The 23,088-nt window shown below is 48.1% G+C and overlaps 1 protein-coding gene across 1 annotated transcript in view; it reads left to right on the top strand.

The window, feature by feature from the left end:
- The window catches only part of Dna2 (DNA replication helicase/nuclease 2), a 61,637-nt gene that overhangs the window by 33,390 nt on the left and 5,159 nt on the right, over nucleotides 1-23,088 (top strand). The window contains exons 16-17 of the mRNA XM_089573751.1: nucleotides 66-245; nucleotides 3,630-3,816. Of these exons, the coding sequence (XP_089429877.1) occupies nucleotides 66-245; nucleotides 3,630-3,816 (367 nt within the window). The remainder of the gene's footprint in view (nucleotides 1-65; nucleotides 246-3,629; nucleotides 3,817-23,088) is intronic.

Genomic DNA, 23,088 nt, shown 5'->3' with positions numbered 1-23,088 from the left:
ATCACCTGTCATCATAGGATCACTTGTGCATTTGTTTTGCCTCTGTTTTCGTCACTTCACAATAGGGTGGCCTGTCAGCGGAAGAAATTGGTGTCATCACTCCATTCAGAAGCCAGGTCCAACTGCTCAAGCAGGCAATGCGAGACACAGCACAGGTGGACATCAGCACAGTGGACCAGTTTCAGGGCAAGGAGAAAAGCGCAGTGTTTTTTTCCTGCGTGAAGAAGTATGCGGGGGATAGCAAGGTGCGTCATCAGTGCTTTGCGATGCATTGTTCTCCTGTAAAGGCAATGGCGGCTCAGTGAGCTATGTTGTTAACTGCTAAGCTTGGGCTTACAGGTTTGATCCCGTCCAAGATGGCTACGTTCCACTGAAGCTGAAGTGCAAAAAATGCTCATGTACTCTAATTTTAGTCGACAGTAAACAGCCTGAAGTGGTTGAAATTAACTCACTGTTGCTTTGGCATGTAAAACTGATCAATATTTAACTAACTGTATCTCCTGGTGTTTGTGGTGATAAGTTACCTGCACCACTACTTAGACATATATTTACCATTAGCCTGTTGTATTACAGGCAACAACCATCTGAAGGGTGGCATTGTACAATTAAAAAAAAAAATCCAGTTAGGTTTCGTTTTACAGGCATATAGTAAATATGGTATACATAATGTAGTGTATATATAATAGCCCCTGTCCCAGACTGAAAAGGTGAGACCTCCTTTTAGTACAAATTGTCTGTAAAAATGCATACTTTGCAGTAGTGGACTCCAATAAAAACAAGAAATAATCACAACGTATGCATGCGGGAGGAGGAAAACGAACTGGAACAGCAAAGTGAAGAAAATAATACTGTGTATAGTTGAATGGTTACAGGCGTCAGAAGTAATCGGAGCATGCAAGCAATGGCCAAACTTCATTGCCGCATGCACACTAGCAACAGCTTGTGATGCTGATGAGCACATTTGCGTATCGAACATCGGCACCCCTTGTGGTGCCCATCATCCCTGCCTGCTTGTCTCAGCATGGCTGCGCTGCCTCAAAATACTAAGTTGGCACTGTTCGTAGCATTACGGTCACAGTTGCTCAGATTGCATCCGTTGCCTCTTATATGCAAATTGTCGTATTCGTGTAATTACCAGCTGAGACAGAAGTGTGCCTGAATATGTGTTCAAGCACTCCTGCCTTATTTCGCGGAACTTATATTCCGTGCTAGTAAATGTTTGCAGGTGCTCAAATCCAAGAACAATAAAAGGTTGGTTCTGTTGCTTGCCATCCTTGAAAAACATTTTCGTTTCCATTCAACACGGTGAAAAGTGTTTAAAACAATTTATTTTTGAAGCACTAGCTGATAAGAGATGTTGGCTGGGTTTTACGGTAGAGTTTCTCAATGTTACCTTGAAGGAAAGCTGCCGTAATCGTCTATGCAAGTTTTTTTTTATAAGCATTTCATCCACCGTGGGAGTGCCGGGAAGACGAGGTTTCTTTTTTGGCTTGGCTAGTATTGGGCAGAAAACTCCGAGACAGATTCTGCCTCGGAGTTGGCAGCTGCGCCACGATGCTCTCCTCGGTGCACAGATTAAATTAAAACAATAATGCAATTTTTACTCTGAAAAAATCTAGCGCAAGTGAAAATGCGGTTTTAGGCTGGTGCAGAAACTTTCACAGCATTCTTCAAGGTTTGTCTCAAGAAGAGTCGTATTGTTACGGCTGCATCCACGTTAGGGCTCCCATTCTACAGAAGATCTGGCATCGGCAGCTTTGTGAGTGAAAAAGCAGGTGGCCCACCTGCAACCTAGGTCGTGTGACTTTGTGATGTCATCACTACCTGCCCACCGGATGATGAGCTAACAGCCCACCATGGCAAGCTGCATTCCCATGCCTCTCCATGGTGGATGAAGTGCTGTGCCGTCAGCTTTCCCTCGAGGCAGTGTTTAAAAATTGTATGGATTTTACGACGTTCCGCATCCGCACAGGTGTAGAACATGGCTAGACTGACCTTTGTGCCTCCCCCCAACAGCTCACATGATCCCCTGATGTTGCATTATAATAGCATCCCACTATAATACACTAAGTTCTTGTATGCTGTGGTCAAGTTCTGGCTCCTAACCACCTTATTCATCTGTAAGACTATATTGAGGTGCTGTTCAGTGATTAGCTAAGTGATTAGCTAGCATCTTTGCTGGTTGCCTTGTGGTTTTATATTTATATTTTCACATTTGTTCATCACTGCACAGAAAAGAGGTGAGAGAAAAATGAAATGTTGTATTTGTAACCGAACTAAAATGGCTTAGTGCGATTCTCTTGGGTAAGGTCATATTTGAAAACAGCCCTCAAATTGTGTTGCTGTACTATACAAACAAATGCCGATTGGACACGAGTGGATTCTTAAAGGGACACTGAGGGACATGCATCAAACACTGCTATCAGTGAAAGCTGATTTGTTGGCTGTTTCTGGCTATGTTGGCGTTTTTCCTGCAGCAAAAAAAAAAAAACGCATTTATCGACTACAAAATTGGACTTATAAATCTTCCTCCCAGTTGATTCAAACCTGTGATGTCCCTATGAGAGGGATCATTTGTCGCCGCTTTGAAATGAATGCCGGTGTAGTGTGGCCTCTGGAACGCACACTGAAAAATTTGCGTTGGTGCATGCATTAATGCACGATGCACGGAGGTGCTGACAGCACCTCCTGTATTTCATTCTTTAGTCTTTTCTACCTTATAAGAGCTCCATTTTTGTGGAGAGTGGTTTTTTTGGGATTAGAGAGCAATATCGTGTTGACACAGGCTAACCTCTATTCATCCGCAGTGTCCATTTAAAGGGCAGCTGCATCACTTTTTTGAGAATTTCGCGATATTCAAGGATTCAAATCTATATAGGCTGTAGGTAAAGTATGCCAAGTGTTTTTGCACTAGCATTTAAAATAGGGACGTAATCGACAATTGAACTTCGCGCTGCTCCACAATGCACCAGAGGTGTGCAGGAAAACTCAGCGTGACGTCACAGAAGGTATAATTTCGAATTACCGTTGTCGTCAGCCACACCCTGCCCTGACTCGTTAGACGCTGCCAAACAACTCTCGGCAGGGTTCGCCTTCGGTGTCGTTTTTTTTTTTTTTTTCATTCAAAGCAGGCGTTTGTGCGTTGGAAATGTACCGATACCTTCGATGCCGTCATCATGCGCCCCCCACTTGGCGCTGTGCGCTGCGGAGAAGCTTGAAGGGTGTCCGGATTTTAATCGGCGATTACTTCACTATTTCAAGTGCTAGCCGAAAAAGACTTCGCATGCTTTACCTGCAAGTTTCACACATTCGGCCCTCTTAAGCTCGTTGATTTCTAAAACCTATGCAGTGTCCATTTAAGCAAAATGGCAATCCATTTGCAGGTTGCCTGCAAGTTGCACTATCTCCTCTTGTATCCTTTGCCTGATACTGTGTATTTTATGCAGCTGCTAAGTGTTACTTAAGAGGTACAATGTGACACACAAGCAGAAGCAAATTCTTACGAAAGGTATATGCAGTAACCCTTGTAACATGAAATACAGAAAAAGTGCGAAACAAGGGTAATTCTATGAAATGGAAGTTGTTTCTCACATGGATGTTCAGTTGGCCTGTCTCTCATGAATTTGCAGGACACGGAAATACTGAACGACCAGAGGCGGCTGACTGTGGCTGTGAGTCGAGCCAGGCACAAATTAATTATCATCGGCAGCAGCTCCACGGTCAGAAAGTACAAGCCATTTGAAAAGCTGTTGAGTTTTCTACGGGAAGACCAGTTTGTGAAACTTCAAAGCGGAGATGAGTCGCATTATGAAGAAGGTGATGAAAAATTGTAAACGAAACAGAGTGGTTGACTTTTACTTGCTTGTTTGCATCTGTAGGGATGATTGCAGCATGTATTTTAATATACTGTCGCATGCCTCATGGTAATGTGTCTTAAGTGTACATAAATGTGTTTTGGTAAAGATGTTTTTGCGTGATCCCTGAACATGTCTAGGTATCCCCACATTTACTTTGCCCTATCTTAATTACCTGCATCACATCAGCTGGACAAATGAATAGATTCTTACATGCAACATGGTTCTTCTTAAAAAAAAGTCAAATCACTTTGTTTTAGCCCCCAGTGGATAATTAAATTTCTTGCATTCCGGGTTTTTATACAATCAGCATTGCACTATACAATTAGTGACTAGAGATCATACCGTAAAAAACTGCATATAATGCGAGTTGTAATTTGTGGAGAGCAAAAATGGCAAAAAAAGTTTTATTCCATGTATATTGCAAGTGACAAAATCTCACCAAAAGCATTTATTTGCACTGCATTTCGCACTTTAGTGATCGTCATTGCCAGGTGTATCTCTTCTGAGAGCCCCTTGTCTGAGGCTTTTCCATAGAAACTCATCATTGAAATTCTAGAGGCCTGTACACTGTGCGATGTCAGTGCTGATTAAAGAACCCTAGGTGGTCGATTTTTCCGGAGCCCTTCACTACGGCGTCCCTCATAGCCTGAGTCGCTTTGGGACATTAAACCCCTATAAACCATAAACCATCATCTTTGGTACCGTCAAGCACGTTCAGCATCCTGCATTTCTTGAAAGTGCGGCTGACGAGCTCTCCGAGAATGCTGGCCCAAGTGTGGATCCAACTGCAGAGCGTGGCTGGAGAGTCCCATTTCAGCCATCCGGCAGCAATAACTGCAGGCTCACTCTAACTCATTCAGTCCATGTAGAAGCGCTTCACATGCTGCAGGTGCTCTCAGCAGCTGCGCTTGCTTTCCTTCTACAAGTGGCCAACTACTGTTTCATAGTCGCGACATCATGCATGGTGCAATCGTCCTGCTTCCAATAGAGGGGACGTCACAAGGTGAGTGTAGTGAATAAGAGTCGAAATTGAAACGGCCAATTGATGCTATTGCTAAATAGCACCTCCTCTCGCTGAAAGCTTGGCGGTGATAGCTCTGAACAATAACAACACCGAAACTGCAAATTTGGGATGGAGATTGCTTGGATCTTTGTATACTAATATGAGAGGTGGAAATTTTACATACGAAAATCCCGAAAAAAAAACTTTATGTTGCTCTTGCTTTTTTGGGGGGGCGGGGTCCTAAACCTCCCTGATTTTATACCGTTTTCAACTGTAGACCTTCATCTGTCTTTAACTCTTTCCAAGTTTAAAGGAATGAAGTGCAAAGCATATGTGCTGTCAATTGCTGGAGAGCATCATGTCATGTTGGTCACCTCTGATCAAAATCACCACTGCGCTTGAAGCATGGAAGCATGCATTTTTGGAGCAAATTAAAATGTGCAAACAGAGTAGTTTGGTCCTGTCATAGGTGGTGTACCATTAGTTGTACTGACACCTAGTTAATTTTACTATAACTATGTAGTTAAGGGATACATAAAGCAACTCACCGAACAAGTTGTCTTCAGTAAATCAATATCTGGAATGACTGCAACTTATCAGGTGCCACCTCCTGGCACAGAGCGTGCTTTGAACCAGAGCGGATTGAGGTAGGTGTGAAAAGCAAGGACAGGCCATTAGAAGCGCACAAGTCGCAGACGGTTTGCTTGGCCTAGGTTTGAACGTGCTTTGGAGCATTTTAAATTCTGCATTTTTGAGTTCAGTAAGACTATAAAGTATTCAAACGTCCCTTGCAGGTAAAAATCAAGTAATATGGCCTGGTGGAGAATTCACCTTGCTCGAGTTTCTCTTAGGTCTTCTCTACAGTCAACTAGAATTCTGGTTTGTTGCAGTCTATTTGCTCCACGGGTTCTTCCATGCACGTATACGTACCACAAAGCTTCGCATTTATGAAAGTTCATTGTGGCACGCTCCACGCGCTTGTTCCCTAATCAAAAACGAAACTGAGCCCCGCCGCGGTGGCTCAGTGGTTACGGCGCTCCGCCGCTGGCCCGAAAGACGAGGGTTCGATCCCGGCCGCGGCGGCTGAATTTCGATGAAGGCGAAATTCTGGAGGCCCGTGTACTGTGCGATGTCAGTGCACGTCAAAGAACCCCAGGTGGTCGAAATTTCCGGAGACCTTCACTACGGCGTCCCTCATAGCCTGAGTCGCTTTGGGACGCTAAACCCCACTAAACCAAACATAAACCAAAAACGAAACTGCACGAAAGCAACCCAAAAACGAAACCACAATTGAAACAGCTCCTGAAATAAGTTAAAGCGTCGTTTAGTTTTTCAGCCTATGTTAATTGTTGCTATCACAATACTGTAAATAAATGTATATATTTTGAAAGTTTTTATGGTCGTTTCTTATAACTCGTATAACTGTGTTGTCATTGGTCGTGTCGCGAAACTCTCTATTCGTTTGCGTGGTCGCATCGACACCGGCATAATGGCGGCCTGATGTTGGTGGGTAAGTGCAGCTTTCACTGTTTCATTAAGCTTTTGCATTAAATCGTTTTGTAGACAAGGATCGCAACTGAACCACGCGTTGCTGAGTGTTGTTCCAGCATTTGTGTACATGTTGTCTGACAAGTGTGCGTCGGGACGTGACGGATACTACGTTGCGCTGGGAAATGCTTCGCCGCTCCCGTAAACGATACCACGCCGCCTGACTTTTCCCCGTGAGTGTTTTCGTTGAAGTGTTTGTTTTTAAAGCACGACTGGCTTGCTTTTGCTGAAGGTTGCTTGCGGAATCACGTCGGTTTCTTGTTTCCGCAGTGTGTTCAATCGAGCTGAGCCTGCTTGCGCATCAGGTACGCGCGAGCGATGCGGCGATCGCGGCTGTGCTGAGTAAACTTAGCAGACACCCAACACCTGCCTGCTTAGCGCTTTTCTTCATTTCGTGCTATATTTTTCTTTTAATCGGGTGGGTTCTCTCGCAGAACTGAAGGAGTCCATTTAGTCGCATAAATTTGAGTTTCGGAAATGGGACTACTCTGGTGGCTACGCATTCTTTCGTTTACGTTGTGAGGGAACGCCTAAGCTTCGAGCCTGGCAGTGCGAATAGTACGTAGCAGCACTGTGCGGACTCCGAAAAGGAAAGGTATCGAGTCAATTACATGTTCAGGTGTACGCTGTCAAATCTGCCCTGATCCGGCGCACCTTGCTTGAAAACACGCCGCGCGAATGGAATCCGTTGTTTGTCAGCTCCGGCCGTAATAACCGGGTTCGAAGCCGTCTCCTCGGTACGTTAATCGTCGCCCGCAGGCGCTCTCACTTTCTGCGTCTTGCGCAACGAGAGGTGTAGGTACCATTGCCACGACCTTTCCTCTGTGCCGTGTACCTCCCCTCCCCCGTCTCCTCTAATGATAACCGGGAGCGAGCGGTGTATTGTCCTTCCATTCGAGTTCGCCGCTGTGGCCGTTTTGGGCGACACTCGCCTCGCTTCACAATACGGTCAGGGGCATGCGCCTTCACTTTCCTCCGCGTTTTTGACTCGCTGTATTTTTCTGTATTTTTTTTGTCATTGTCTTTCCTGATTATGTCTGTATTTTGCCCACGTCATTTTTCTTTCGTATACCAGAGAAGAACTGAACATTGGGTGCCCACTAATGGGTATGTTCACTGCATTTCTTACGGTTGAATCTCTGCCCTGGCTGTTCTATTCTTTTTTTCTCTGTAGATGGCTAGTGAGTGTAGGAATCTGCTGAAAACGGATGTTTGCACTTAGCCTTGGTCACATAGTCATTAACCAATAGAATACCATCGTGCAGTGTTACATAACAAAGCCAGCTTATCGTGCCAGACAACACCAAACGTCCTGAGGACGTCCTCAAATGGTCAAAACGTCCTCATCCTGAACAGGACATTCTGAGTACTTTTTCAGTGCATCACGGCAAAATGTCCTCATGAGGATGTCCTCAGTTTGTCCTTCGCGGAACAACTCCAGGACGAAAATTTCTCAAATGTCCTACAAACATCTTATCGGAGGACAATATTGTTGCGTTGAACTGAGATAAAACCAGCTTTATCTCTCGCACTCGGCTTTCATTTCGTAAAAACTGCAGGTTTATTAAAAGATACTTGTGTACAATAGAGATGTAATGTAGGAAACCATTGTGACTGGAAATATGTCCCTTCAGGAAATATGTTATTTTGGTTTTCTAACCTGGTCAATTATGTACTGCATGCTTCTGATGGGGTTGGAGTGTTCAGATTTTTTCGCAATTTGTCGGGCTGGCTTTTCCACTGAGGAGGAAGAGTTCAACTCCTGAGCGAGTTATATAGTCATTGCGGTAGGAAAATATTGCATGGAGAATAGCCTGTAACTGCCAACAATTATGGTAAACGAACCAGTCACTTGTTGAGTTCGCAAAACTTTTACAAAATTTCTTAACTAAAATCCAAGACAAATATAAGCATGAATAAAGCTGTTTCACAACCCCTGTGCACACTGCCTAGAATAATTAAGAAAACAGTGGCCTACATTCCCTGGGCTACATCGTCATCTGATGTCCTGAAAACAGACTGAGAAAGTCCTCCAGAGGAAATCTGAGGATGTCCTGAGGACATACTGAGGCCGGACAACAGGACTAAATGAGGACCTTTTCAGGATTAGAAGAAGACGTCCTCAGGACAACACAATGTCCTCAAAAATTAATTCTCAGGACGTCCTGAGGATGTAGTTGTGTTGTCCGGGTGAAGTCAATAAATACCTGCTGAAAAAGTTTGGCCGTTCTTTTCGGCAGTTTTCGGAAGCTTAGCAGGTGGTGGCACTAGCTGTGATCACTGATCAGTGGTGCATAGATTCTCCGTTTAATTAGCTAAAATGTGCCAACATTTTAGCGCTGTCTTCTGCTGCAGCCTGCTGAGTCTGTGTGAATACATGCACGAGCATGCAAAGCCTTTTCTGTGTTCTGATGGCCGTGACAGACCTAGTGGATGCCAAGGCACTTGTCAAGGAGTTATAGGAGACAGTCTCTGGGGGCCACTGGTTCAAAGGTCGGTGTACGCACGCGGCATCTTGTCAGACAGACTGCCCAGGCGCCAGCGCACGGTCGCAGTAATTCCTACCAGTGTGCCCGTCGGCAGGGAAGCATTCGCGCGGCCGTTTAAATGACAAGCATAGCGGATTGACTGGCGACCGGCGGATCTTCAGAAGCGACACTGCCTGCGGAACGACACCTCAAAAGTAGCAACGTCGCGTCGCGGACGCCGGCTTCGGATTAGCTTTAGCGCGAACTTCCCCTGCAGATTAGCGTTTTCCGGGGGCGTCAGGATGGTGCGCAGTGGCTGGGCCGGTCAGACCCGAGTACGCCATAGGAGACGCACTCGCGGGGCAGGGTTCGATGAATGGGTCGTTTCGTCAACAAAACAACACGGGGCAAGCGGCGAGCCCCCTTCCAAGCCACGTCGCAGATGCCACCGTCATGGCGGCTTTTCGGGAAAACTGAAGGGCCGAGACGGCGGCGGCTTATCACGGTAGACGGAGGGACCTGTACCGGGGTACCGGTAATCCGCGCGCAGCCAATGCGCATGCTCAAATCGCCTTGACGGCGTCAGGTACAGGTACCCGGTATCTGCGCGCGCGTCTGCAGCATTGGGACCAATCAGCGCGCGCTCACCGGCGGTGTGCGGGCTCCCGGTAACGGTAACACGGTATCTAGTAACCTTAGCGTTGAGAAAGCCGGGTGCGATGGCGGAGCGTAGGCGTCACAGGGCGAAAGGAAAATTTGGTGCTCAGGTGTTTGTTTCCTTTTCTCCCTAAAAGAGGGTTTCGCGTACGCTGTGAAGGGGTTGGGGCTGGACCCATGATTTTGCGGGCCAATTGTGGTTTTTGAGATCACTATGCCGTTCTTCGGTTGTAACTAATTTGACATTCCTTTTGCTTGCATATATAAGTCTTGGGAGAGAGTTAGTACTTGTAAATTTGAACGGGGCGTTGTATGCAACAAGAGTCCAATCATGTTGGCGCTTGCTGCAGTTGGATACGATTCGAATGTGAGCTGGACGTCGAGGATTATAAGACTGAGCCCGGGAGTCCAGTTGGTTGTTCTGAGGTTGTTCTGGCTTAAAGGGACACTGAGGAGAGCACTATTAATATATTTTTTATAGCAAAATCCGATAGTTCGGCTTGTCATGGCTTTGTTGCCACTTGGCCGGCAGCGAAAAAAGGCATTTATTTCTAAGAAATTTGGATTCGAAGTTGAAAAGGTTTTTCCCGCCGCTGTGATTCAAACTTGGGATTCGGCTATGACGACAGAGGACTAAGTGACGTGAAACATGACGTGACATGACGTGATGCAGACTCCGTGATTTCTGGCGGCCAGCAGTGCGGCCTAGCAGCAGCCGAAAAGAAAGCTACCGCCGGCCGCACGTTGAAGGCATCTATCGGCTATTGCGGCCGTCGCTACAGTCGCTTCGCTTACGTTTGCGCCGGCGTTTTGCGAGCGTTACGATGGATCTCGTTCTCGAAGTCGTCAACGAAGTTCTCGCAAATAGACACCTTTAGCATACCGTGTACCTTGATACCGCTAGCGGAATACCGGGAGCCCGCCTAACGCCGGCGAGCAGGCGCTGATTGGTCCCGATGCTTCAGGCGAGCGCGTAGCTGCCCGGCACGTGGCGCCATCTGGCGACGTCAAGGAGATTTGCGCATGCATTGGCTGCGCCTCAGTGATTTGTGCTTCTCGTGTCCTAGCGTTGCTAGAACCATTGGTTCTAGCAACACTGTTTTGTTATATGACGTCATGACGCTTGTACTTGCGAGTTTGGCCTGTGGCGGCGATACCTGTATTTTGGTTCTTGCTCTTTTCTACGTTACAAGAGCTTTGTTGTCAGTATGAGTGGCGTTTTTGTAATCAGGAGCTGGTATTCTGTGGATACAAGCCAACTTCAATTTCTCCTCAGTGTCCCTTTAAGGTGTAATGCCTAGCTAGCCAGATCCACGTTTAATTTTTGTCCTACCTTGCTGTAAATATTGTAAGTGCTGTATATAAACTTCAGTTAATTCTTTGTTTCCTGATAAACTGTCGCTATTCATAATTCGTCGTTCTTTATCACCGTCTCGAACGGGGAGCACCTCCAGGTGCAGTACCCCTTCGAATCAGAATGAACGAGAACAAGAAGCGGAGAAAATTCACTACTGGAGATGTTCGCTGGGTCATCTGCCTGGTAGGCTGCTGCAGATTAAGGTTCTAAAGACGAAGTCGAACATACACGCACAAATGCACACCGCAGTTGTGCTAGGTTGTCGGAAGAATGCAGCACAGGAAAAAGCCAGCTAAGTAGAAGACAGATCAGCATGCATCTTTAGGGACACAGGAAGGCAGATAAGTGTAACTTTTTATTTTGTGCGGCCAGTGCTTGGTCGGAAGCAGGGATTCGGCAGTGGAACAATAACTGGTGCCGCTTTTCGCTTTCTTAAATGTAGTGCTGATTAAGACGGCAGAATAGTAGCTGTACTGTCGCTAAACCTGTAGCATAATCATGCTGGTTTCTCACTGCGGCAGGAGGATGGGAAGCTGCGCGTTCATTTGAGCATAGATTAAATCATATAACTCTTGCGTTTTCACTTCCTTGTTGGACGTATACGCGTTCGGAAATTTGCAACGCATTTCTTGGAGGTCTACGTTTAGTGCAGCACTAATTGCATATGTTTTCAGCCAAGTGCTAGCATGTCCAAATACGAAATTCACACATCTCCACCCTCCCGTGGTATAGGACTGCATGGTCGAAGAATGGTAGCAGCAGACCGAGCACATGGTCTCGGCGTGCCACCACGAGACACGAGTGAAACGGCTTGCGTTTTATTTGTTTTTGTTTTTTGTTACTCAGCATCAGGGCACTGAACAGCGCGCTGCCTTAATCTGCCCGTGTGCTGTGGTTTGGTTTGGTTTGTTGGGGTTTAACGTCCCGAAGCAACTCAGGCTTTGAGGAACGCCGTATAGTGAAGGGCTCCGGAAATTTCGACCACCTGGCGCTACGGTGTTCAAGACTCTTGTGTGCGTACGAGTTTCCCCAGAACGTTGAACGCGAACGCATTTTTGTGGAAGCCGATAAGACACCTGTCTGCGAGAACAGGAAACCCCCGCCCCGCGAGTTACTCAGAGGCGCGGTTTCTTGCTCCGCGTCACAAGCGACGCTGATGTCATCTTCTTCGAATGAGTGGCGTTTGTCTCCGGCTGCTGTTTCAGAGCGTATGAATGACACTTGCCAGTGAATTAGGATGAGGAACTGGTTAGGGTCGATATGAGATAACGATTCAATTTTTTTATTATTATTCCGTTCGTTATTTTTTTTTTCTTTTTTCGCTGTCCACTCTCCCGAGATTCGTCTTCGTCATTGGTTCAGGCCCAGCGATAGGGGACGGGTTGGCTTGAGCCAATCACGTAGACCAAAGAACGAAGTGAAATGATTTTTTCTTTGCTTTGCTGTCGCCGATATGGCGCTTCGAAAAAGACAATTGACTGTAGAGGGTCACTTCGCGTGACTACGACCAGCGGAAGCGACCGCCGACGAGGGAGACTGCTGCTCGGTGCGAAGTAGCGCTTTGGTAATTAGCCTAGGCTAGGGGATTAGTACTTTCTAGTGACAGAGAGGCTACTTCCAGCGAAATCGGAGCTCTTATAAGCTAGGGGGGGGGGAGCGGTTTGGTTTACTGGTGAGGGACGCCGTAGTGAGTAACGTGCACTGACATTGATATTCGACCGCCGCGGCCGGCATCGAACCCGCGTTTTTCGGGTCAGCAGCTGAGCACCGTAACCACTCAGCCACCGTGGCGGCCGAAAAAGAAGCGGAATATGAAATTCTGCTAACGGCACCTTCGGCCGTCTCCACAAGTACACTGCGGTGACCGGTGATGTCCGGTGGAAGCTTTTGTTTCATAGAATAGTTTAGTTTATGATGTGTAACGTCCCAAATCGACTCCAGCTATGGGGGACGCCGTAATGAAGGGCTCCGGAAATTTCGACCCTCTGGGATTCTTTAACGTGCACTGATATCGCGCAGTACACGGATTTCAAGCATTTCGCCTCCATCGAAATTTGACCGCCGTGGCCGGGATCGAACCCGCGTCTTTCGTTCGGGTCAGCAGTCGAGTGCCGTAAGCACTGAGCCACCGCGGCGGCCGTTTGTTGCATAGAATAAAAAAAAAGCAAAGGACTGTGGACACCTAATTTTAGTTGCGTGTTTTATTTTTCCACATGAGCCGCCGCGGTGGCTGAGTGGTTAAGGGGCTCGGCTGCTGACCCAAAAGACGCGGGTTCGATCCCGGCCGCGGCGGCTGGAATTTCTTTGGAGGAGAAATTCTAGAGGCCCGTGTACTGTGCGATGTCAGTGCACGTTAAAGAACCCCTGGTGGTCGACATTTCCGGAGCCCTTCACTACGGCGTCTCTCACAGCCTTAAGCCTGTTTCACATGCAAGCGAAAATGCTAGCGAATCCTGTCGCCGCGGCGGAAAAACCTGTTTTGAGTCGTCGCTGCGACGAGCGGCGAGGTTTCAACAAGTTGGAAATTTTCGCTGCGACGCGCCGCTCAATCGCTCAGTCGCTTGCATGTGAACCGGCCTTTAGTTGCTTTGGGACGTTAAACCCCATAAACCAACCATAAACCAACCATTTTTCCACATGATGCGTTAGACATTAGACATGAGGCCGCCGCGGTGGCTCAGCGGTTATGGTGCTCGGCTGCTGACCCGAAAGACGCGGGTTCGATCCCGGCCGCGGCGGCTGGAATTTCTTTGGAGGAGAAATTCTAGAGGCCCGTGTACTGTGCGATGTCAGTGCACGTTAAAGAACCCCAGGTGGTCGAAATTTCCGGAGCCCTCCACTACGGCGTCTCTCATAGCCTCAGTCGCTTTGGGACGTTAAACCCCATAAACCAAACCAAACCAAACCATTAGACATGCATCAATGCGTGGTATTCGCCTCCAATCGCCGATAAGTTATAATTGGATTTCTTTTTGATGCTGTTTCATTTTCATCAACCGAACGATGGCTGTGACGTATATTGTTGTTTAGGTGACGTGAGGCACGAAAAAAACTGCGATGTTATCGCTGATAAGTAGTTTTACTTCTCAACAACATGCAACGCTTAAGGCAGCCTCAAGAGCTAGAATCACAACAAACGACGTATCAGCAGTTGTATTGCTGTTTTTTTTAATTTTTTTTATATTTATTATTGCCGTTTTTTATGCCTCTCGTGATCTGAACACTATCTCCACGTCACAGCCATGGTACAGTTGATGAAACCGAAACAGCATAAAGAAGGAATTCCGTTATAAATTATTTAGTGCTTTTAGGCGAACACCACGGGATAATCCGCGTATGCTAACTTTAAATTATGTAGAACGACACTCGACCTCGTCGCCATCGTCGCTAGTTTGAATCGCGTGAGCGAGAAATAATATAGCGACGGATTTCTCGGATATGAATGCGTCCTTTGCTGCTTTGCAAACGTCAGCGGTCACGAAACGCCGGCCTATTTGAATGTCGCTGAAAACAAACACTCGATCGTACGGTTCTCGGTGTCCCTCTGAGCTGAATGGCATTTCAGCGTCATGTGTGAAGAGCCCTCAAAACAGCTGCTTTTTTTTGCAGTGCGGGGAAGAAACGTCTGGGCTGCGGCTTACAAATAACGCATGCGTGTCTACCGCACGATGTGGAACTACAATAGGCCGTTTTTAGGCGCGTTTCGGGTGCCAGGACTTATTCACGTATTTTGCGGCGACAATCGTATTTTCGGTAAACATATATATGTGCTGCAAGAGCGTGCGTCCTTATGAAGAGGCTCTGACAGCAAATGAAGTATATACCAGCTGTGCATATCTATCTCTCGCTGTCTGATGATTGCGCGCCCATTGTCAATATTATATTCAACATTTTTTGGCCCCGGAAATATTTCGAAAAAATCACAAATTCGGTTTGGTGCGTGCGGAGAGACTTAATTTCCTTCTTTTTGTTGTGGTTGCTGTGTGACCGTTTTGGTCCCTCGCGGTATCGCGCAAATGAACCGGATTGCGGTTGATCTGGAATTTCTAATGCAAGTCGGATTCTTGGGAAATTATTCACCGATAACGTGACGCATATCGCACTTGCAGCGCGCACGGCCGCGGCTATTCTCACAATTGGTATTCGGCCGTTCGCTGTATCCGCCAGTTCCACGCCACACCCGGACTCTCCTCTGCTCGGAAAGAAAGGCGGGGGGGGGGGATTGCTACTTTGGAATGTTCCATTTTTATACGCATGTCTCGTTATCATATTGGCGCTGCCGCGCCCGACATATATTTATTACAGGCGGCGGCTGTATATGCCTCGGTGCCGCATTCCAGAGATGACGTCCGTTGGGTTGAGAAACCGCGCTTCGGCCGCCACGGTCTGCGTAAAGCTGTAGTGCGGACGCGAAGTTCCTCGATTTTAATGCCTCATCGTTGTCGACAGAAGGTTGTCAGCAGAGGTGTCACGCTTTTCGGTTGGTCGAAATGGTTATGACGTCAGAGTGCGCGGATTCGAAGTAATCAGGTAACCCACGGATGCCTGACGCCCCCTTTTGGAGCAGACGACAAATAATGAAATAGTTGTCGTCCACTCCGACAGGGGGCGTAAGGCGTCCGTGGGCGACCACATCGCATACCTCATTACTGCGAACAGAGCCATGGATACAACTGAACTCATCGAAGCAGAGAGAGAGTCGTGCTAAAGTCGTGTAAAGAGAGTCGTGTAGTCAAATAAAGCGCTAGTACAGCACAAATAGTCTCGCAGTCAGTGCCAAACAGTGCGCCAGGAAAGGCTTTCGCCTTGCAGCACTTTAGGGAGCCAAAGTGCCCCCTGAATTTTTCATCTAAACTCGAGACTTGCACGACGTCTGGAGCAGTATCACAATGGCGTGAAATTTAGCCACAATGGAATACAACGGCGCGAGAAAACAAGGACGAGAACACACAACAGACAGGACGGTCGCCAACCAGTTCAAACCATAGTCTCGCTGGCGCGGAACTTTTACGGGGCACCAAAATGGCGTAGTCGGCGTTGCCCTGAGTAGGTACGGAGGGCGCGTCCGTCGACTTTTTTTCTTTCTTTTTAGCGCATCTACGGTGAAATAGAACGCATCAGTTCTGCAGCCCGATCGCCATTGGAAGTCGGGATCTATCCAATGCTTCCACGCAATCACCTTTTCAAGAATGGTATAGCAATAGGGGGCGCTCTGAGCAGCTTCGTAGGGCATCGTTCGAAGCACGGGATGCTAAGAGTAAAATACTATATGAAGAACGCCTGAGGAAATTGGACGATAACAGGTGGGCAGCTAAGGTATTTAAATATTTATACAGAAAGAGCGTTGACTCACAGTGGCGGAAAAGAACTAGAAAACTAACCAGTAAGTATGCAGGTCATGAGGACGGAGAAAGAAAGAGCATTAAACGACAGGTTAAAAACGCGGAAGTTAAAAATTGGATTAATTCAATGGAAAAGAAACATAGTGTAGAACTATATCGATACTGGAAAAGGCAGATCAGGATAGAATTTTTCTATGATAACTCATAATCAAATGTGATGGTATCCATCCGGATGTCGATGCAGGCGCAGTCACTCTTCCTGAGGCCCTGGGGTTTAAAGATAACAATGGTCATGCAAATAAATCTGCAGTGGAAGTTAGAAAAAAGCGATTGGAGGATTGGTGGCTGAAAAGCAGAGATGTGGCATAAGGTTAGAATTGTAGGAAACTGTAGGTAAAGATGATGGCGATTCTTAATGAGAATTGCCAACACAGTAAACAAAAAAAATAATAAAAAAAGAAAAGCTGAGCATGGTGGCAATTGCCACCACCCCGTTTCAAAGAGGGCGCTCCTATCCATCCATCCATCCAGTTGGTTGCTCTGTTTAAATCTTCCTGCTAAACCCAGCGGCCAAATAACTACCTACGGAGCTCGAAGTAACGTTGCAGGTAAAGTTGAACCTACGTCTGCAAACTTTTTTTGTGTGTGCGCGCGCGTTTATGGGAACTGCCAGACTTGAGAAAGTACTTATTTTGACAGACCCAACTTTTGCTCGGGTTTGAAGAGGATGCCATCAGCGGCTGTCGTCGGCTGTTATCTGCGCATTCTGTCGGAACGCATGCGTCGTCTACTTTCCTCGAAGCCGCATAGAGCTCGCCGTCCAGCTGCGCATTGTTGTTCGCCTCAGTGGCTTCGCCGCATGTGTTATCGATCCACCTATTTCGACGCCGCGGCCCTTTTTCATCCGTTGGCGAAGCGCGCGGTCGCCTCTTCGCTGTGTACTATAGTGCTTTCATGCCCTCGCCGACAACGCACGTGTCAGTTGCGTGCGCGTCACGCGTTTCTGAGCCTTTTTTTATCTTTATTCTGACGTCTCTTAACGGAAAAGAAAAAAAAGGTTTCGATATCCCCTTCCTCGAAGTCCCTTTCTTTTGTGTCGTCCAACTATGGCGCGATTTATGTCGATTCGCTTCCTTGTTGGTGTGTTCTGTGCAAGTACCATGACTCTTAACTCGAAAGGGTCCGATTTTTTTTTCTTTTTTAATTACGCCCAGTTCGGATGGAGGGAAGCCTTTAATGTGCACTTATGTCTAAGGGACCGAAGCTCTCGGTTCGTATAAGCCGAAAGTTCGAATTAAGCGAGTACTAACTAACGTGCGTCCTGTCCCTTCAAACCTACAAAACACTTTGACACCGCGCTAGCTCCTGCCCGGGCGCTCGCGCGGTGGAGCTCATACTGAGCGCGATAGTACAGCTCTGGATGGCTTGCACAGCTGCCGCACTGGCCTCCATGTTGGTGGATCAGGTGCACGGTTAAAGTGGATGGATGAGTTTTGTTGGCGTGATCCTTGAATCCGGGCCGTGACGAGGGCCACCTTGCCTGTGTGATGAATTGAGATGTATTTGTTGATTCCTTAATGTAAAAAAAAAAAAAAAGTCTTATTGCGGATCAGTGTCATTCAAAGCTATTTTCTCCCTGTGTTCTAAGCTCCGTCATTCTGATTTATTTGATGGTTGGTGCAATTTTTCCATTCTGAATCTTTTTACGTCACCAGTACTCTATAGTCATCTCTTGCTCATCTCTGCGCTGTAAACCTTCTAGCGCGCCATTTCAGGGGAAGGGTGTACGCTGCCCGGGGTAGATTTTTACTCTTGGCAGCGGAGGCATATTCCCACCGCAGAATAACCTGATGCAGTGAGCAACGGGAGGAGGCTTTTAATCGCGCCACCGGGGGTGTTGGTATTATAACCTTCGTGACTTCCGGAACTTCGAATGTTTTGAAGTGGGAATGAGTTTCCCTTGCCAGCCGTAAGTGTTCCACATTTTTACTCATGGGAATATATCCCAGGGTTTTGGTCAGAATACCGTGCCCCTAAAAGGGAGTGCTCTAGGGGATTTCTTACTCCCTTTATCGGTTAATTCGTGTTTAGAGTGCGCTGGCTTTAATTTCACTTCCACTATCCCTAATACAGGTTCGGGGTGATTTACTGCGCCCTCATCGATACTTGGGTGTGTTGTAGCTTTAGATGTCTATCAGAACATGTGCAAAGTTTTGTACGTTGTTCCCGTTGTTCTACGCAAATATCGTCTCAGTTCTCATGCTTACTTCTATATTATTGCCTCCTTCTGAGGAAACCGGATCTGGCCTCATAAAGGACGCCGCCTTCCCTTGGAAGCTATGACCGGTGTACCACCGATCCAGGCGGCCATGGGTGCGCCGTCGTGACTCCCCTGACATCACGTGCAAGATTCGGCTTGCACGTGTTGTTAAGAGGAGTCACGTTATGGACGATGGCCTTGCACTCTATGAATTACAAGGAAGCATTGTTTTTGCCGCACATATGCGTGTCCTTGCATTCACCGTATTTCATCAGCCGTTCATTAAAAAAAATAAAAATCTGAGGCATACGAAATCTGAGGCTTTTTAGCTTGGCCTGTAGTCTCACAGTCGCGAGTCCGATTCGGGGCGGCAGAATATGCTTTCGCCAAACCCAGTGTGATCGCGGGGCGATAGGCGGGCACTGGAAAGGTCGGGGTATCTCAATTTCTCTCTTACGTATATGCTACCGTTTGATTACGGAAGGATCAGGAGTACTAGCAGATTTAGGACCCCTTCCTGAGCATAAATTTTCGGTGGGAAAAGCCTGCTGCCTTGGCATTTCCCAAAAGCATTCTGGGATGTTAAAAAAAGGAGTCGTGTCAGCCGTTAAATGGTAAAACTTTATTGAATGCACTGGGGTGGGTTTTAGGGGAGAGTGGAGGGTTTCACCGCTCCCTTGCCTGGGTTGTGTCCTTATTCCAGGACACCATTGGTGGTAGCCGCTGTCCGCGCTGTTTGAACCAGAGCCCTCTGGAAAAGGCGAAAAAAAAAATTGGCCCCCGCTCCGCCCCTTCTAAGATGTTGCCCCAAAAAATCCGTCCCTTGACGCATGCGCGTATTAGAACGGGAGCTCCCACAGAAGCCCGTCAGTTCTAGTATATCGAATGACCTTAATTTTATTTTTATTTTTTCAGGAAGATAGTTAAGCGATGCATTGTGCGTGTGGGACCACCCCATCCCTCCACGTGCGATATAAATGGCGATAAGTCCAGCGCCGACCTCGTCGCTCCTAGGCACGCGGTCCTCAGCAGTTTGTGCACACGCTACAGCGGTATACTATAGTACTATGCGCTGTTTTCGCCGCCCCCCCCCCCCCAGTGAAGCTGTGACAGCAGCAGCAGCCCGCGCGTTTCCCCACCTACCATTGTCTCGCTTTGGCGGCCGCTCAGCCAGCTCCGTTTCTTGGAATGGCGCGCGCGCCGGTGTCAGCCGCCAAGAAGAAGGAGCATCCGTTACGTAACTGACCGCCCGTTGTGTCGGAGATAGAGAAAGTAGGCTCGAAGTGGAGGAAGGCGCTTCCTTCTTTTCTGAGCGCGAGTAGCGGTTAGGCGGCGTCGTTTCTGGGCAATCGCGTGTTGCTTATCACTGGGGCCGCGTCGTGGAGTTTCCGCGAGTTCTTTTTAATTGGAGACGTCGCTTGGCATGTAGGAGCGTCTGCAGGGAACCGCGGGAGCATGCAGCAAACGTCTTTCTTTTAAAAAGTCTGTGCTGCTGCTGCGGCTCGTGTGTGCTCTCTTTCGCTCTGCGCCAATTAACTCTTTCACAGCGGTAGTTTTGAGGGGCCCTCTCCGGTGCTTTTGTTGACGGCACGGGTGTGATACACTAATACTTTATTTGTATTGTCAGATGGTGTACTAATTGTAATATGTTGGGACCTAGAACTCGCGTTGATTGGCTGGCCGGTAGAAATGTGATCGATGGGGTCGAAGGACGTGTGCTCTTGAGAATGGGTATCCTTGTTCCCGCGATTCTGCAGGTGGCCATGGCCCACACGCACGTTTTTTTGTTTGTTTGTTTGTTTCTGTGGGGAGTAGGAGTGCACAGCTGTTTCTGTCATCTTCGCGCTTTGGAAAGAAAAAAAAATTTGGTAGTTTTTTTATTATTTTATTTAGCAGTCTACTCTGTGTATAATAACCTTGAAGCTATCATGCATTTCACTTTCGGGCAGCGTGGTCTTCTTCTCACAGATGTCGCTTTCTTTCTCTTGTCTATCCACCATATTGCGATGCGTCCGCACGCGAATGTTTGTCTTGCGCGGCTGTATCGTGTAGCTAGCTCGAGTGGCGGACCCCCCACAGTCTGGGCTGGGCACGAAAAGGGAAGTGTCCCACGTCATGGCGCGTTCCAGCGCGAGTGACAAATAACCACGCCAGCCGGCGACTGCCGTGAGGAATGATAGTGGTATGAAAATCGGGGCACCGGCGTGGCGGTGACGTCACGGGTGACGTAATCTTTCGCGGTTTCGTCGGCGTTTCCTCTGCTTCTAGCGATCAGCTTTGGCTCCCCGTGCGCGCGTGCGCGTTCCCGCTTGGCATCATGAGCCGGGGCGGTTCTAAACTTAGCCGACGAAGCAAGCTGTGCAAAGCCGCCGCGTTGGGTGCCTTTTCTTCCTCGAAGCATGAATGGGTGGGTAGACATCTAGAAGCGGTGGGGGCCGTTTCAGCGGCGGCGGTTGTGGTGGGTTGTGCAAGCAGCACAAGCTGGCACAGGTGTGTGCCCGTGCGTGTGCAAGGACTCGGTTGCGCCGTCGGGGTATCCTCTTGTGCCATTGGCCACGCGTTGCATTGCCGGATTCCCGCTCTCCCTTGCAAGCGTAGCTGCACTGAATTTGAGCTGATGTTTAGTCACCTGAATGCGGACGGTAGCGTTACAATACACCGCTATTAGGACATAAGCCAAGTTCTTTTCAGGGTTACGAGTACTCTCCAAGTCTTTTCAGGGGTCAGGGTTCAGGAACAGTTATGACAGATAAGAAAGACGCTTATAAATGCGGAAATCCATTCTGGGACTTATCTGGATCCATACGAGAAATACGTGAAGGTTGGGGTGGGCTGCCGTTTATGACGCCAATCGTGTTTGATAAGACGCTGTATACGCTTGCGCCGCTGTGGGTCAGTGGTTTCGGCATTCGGCTGGCGCTCCCAAGGTCGTAGGTTCGATTCCGACCGCAGCGGCCGTATTTCGACGGAGGCGAAGTGCAAAAATTCCCCGTCTGCTGAGCGATGTCAGCGCACGTTGAAGAACTCCAGGTGGTCCAGATTAATTCGGAGCCCTCCATATAGCCCATGTGTCGCTTCGGGCCGTTAAACCCTACAATCTACTTTTTTTTTTTTACTATCATCTGCCCTACTATCTACTTTTTAGCCTCAGTCGTTTTGGGACGTTGAACTCCTATAACAACTTTCTTTTCTTTTTTTTTTTACTATCTGCGAATTGTGATGGAGTGGTCAGTAAAATAACGTTGTAGGAGGCGTTCTCATCATGCAATGGTTTATGCATCTGCGGCCTTAGGCGACGATACTTATGTGTGGTGTCGGACCGTTTCGTCTTTCGGTCGAGCTTTATAACTGGCGGAGATGTCTTCGGTGAAGGCGACCTCCATCATGTGGTAGCTTTATAGGGGGCGGGGCGCTCGTCTTCGGGCGTCGTTCAGGATTTACGGGTGGGTTCATATATGCCCGGGAGTGTAGGCTTAACCGTGACGCGGGGTCCCATGGCGGGGGTTCTTTTGAGTGTTTGTTTCCTTTCGTATTGGTACCAGGCTACGCACACGGAAGCGTACCACTTTAGACAACTGAACGCCGTGACACAAAGGGCTGCATGCGCTCGCGTTGAGAGAAGATTAGCCACTGTGCACACCGTATTGTTTCTCAGTTCGGTACTGTCAGTATAGGCGGAAACAGTTGACCAGGCCGGTGAAGTGCGTTGAGGCCGGAGGCAGTGCTTATACCTTTTTCGGGGCCGTCATAGTATACCGCGCGAAAGGGGACTCAAAATTAATGACTCGCTGCTTCAGCAATTGTTGAAAGCTGTTTTAAAGATCATTTTTTTGCACTTCTAAGCGCCGTATTTGGCTTTGGCCCGCAGATTAATGGATGGCCACCAAGAGGCGTCGCCATATTGGCTGCCGTTGCGGTTAGCAACAACGAGGGGGGGGGGGGGGGGTACATGGGTGTGCGGCCGCCGCTTTCCGGTATCCCATTTTCTCACCAGCAACGGCAGTCGGCTGGTCGCCTTTGACGTTGTTGTGCAAAGGTTTTATTACAGAGAAAGCTGCTGTACCGTCAACATCCTGCCATGTGACTGATCACGTGTCATCACGTGGCCATCGCCAGGCACGTGCTTATATTGCGATCGTTGGGGTTGCCCAGGTTAACACAAACTTTGTTGGTCGTAGACTTGACTGTGGGTCTTCGACGTTAGCTAAAGGCAGCAGCATACGGCGCCAGCTTTCACTTAGTTTAGTGCAGCATAGCGTTTATCATTCTCAATGCGCTCGCGTCTGAGATTCGGTTGCAAGGTTGGCGCGGGTAGAAAGCATGATGTTAGTGTGTTTGTGTGTGTATATATATTCGAGTGCGGGCTCTCCGTAGTTGCAGCAAGCAAGGAGCCGCGCGCAAGGTGATAAAACACGTCGCAGCGGCGGGGGCAACGGTGAGAAAATGGGGGTACAGGTCCGGCATCCTCTGCGCGCGAGGAGTGCTATCGCTCCGACTTGCACACGACGCGCTCCTCGTTCGATGCTGCCGCCAGCACACCGGGTCGACAAAGATGGTCCGGCGGTAGTGTCGCTGGAAAACTCGAGTGTACCCTGA

This window comes from Amblyomma mixtum, chromosome 2 (genome assembly GCF_055824585.1).
Source record: "Amblyomma mixtum isolate Tamu chromosome 2, ASM5582458v1, whole genome shotgun sequence".
Classification (NCBI taxonomy): domain Eukaryota; kingdom Metazoa; phylum Arthropoda; class Arachnida; order Ixodida; family Ixodidae; genus Amblyomma; species Amblyomma mixtum.
Note: the sequence above shows the minus strand (reverse complement) of the source record. Positions and strands in the feature narration are given on the sequence as shown.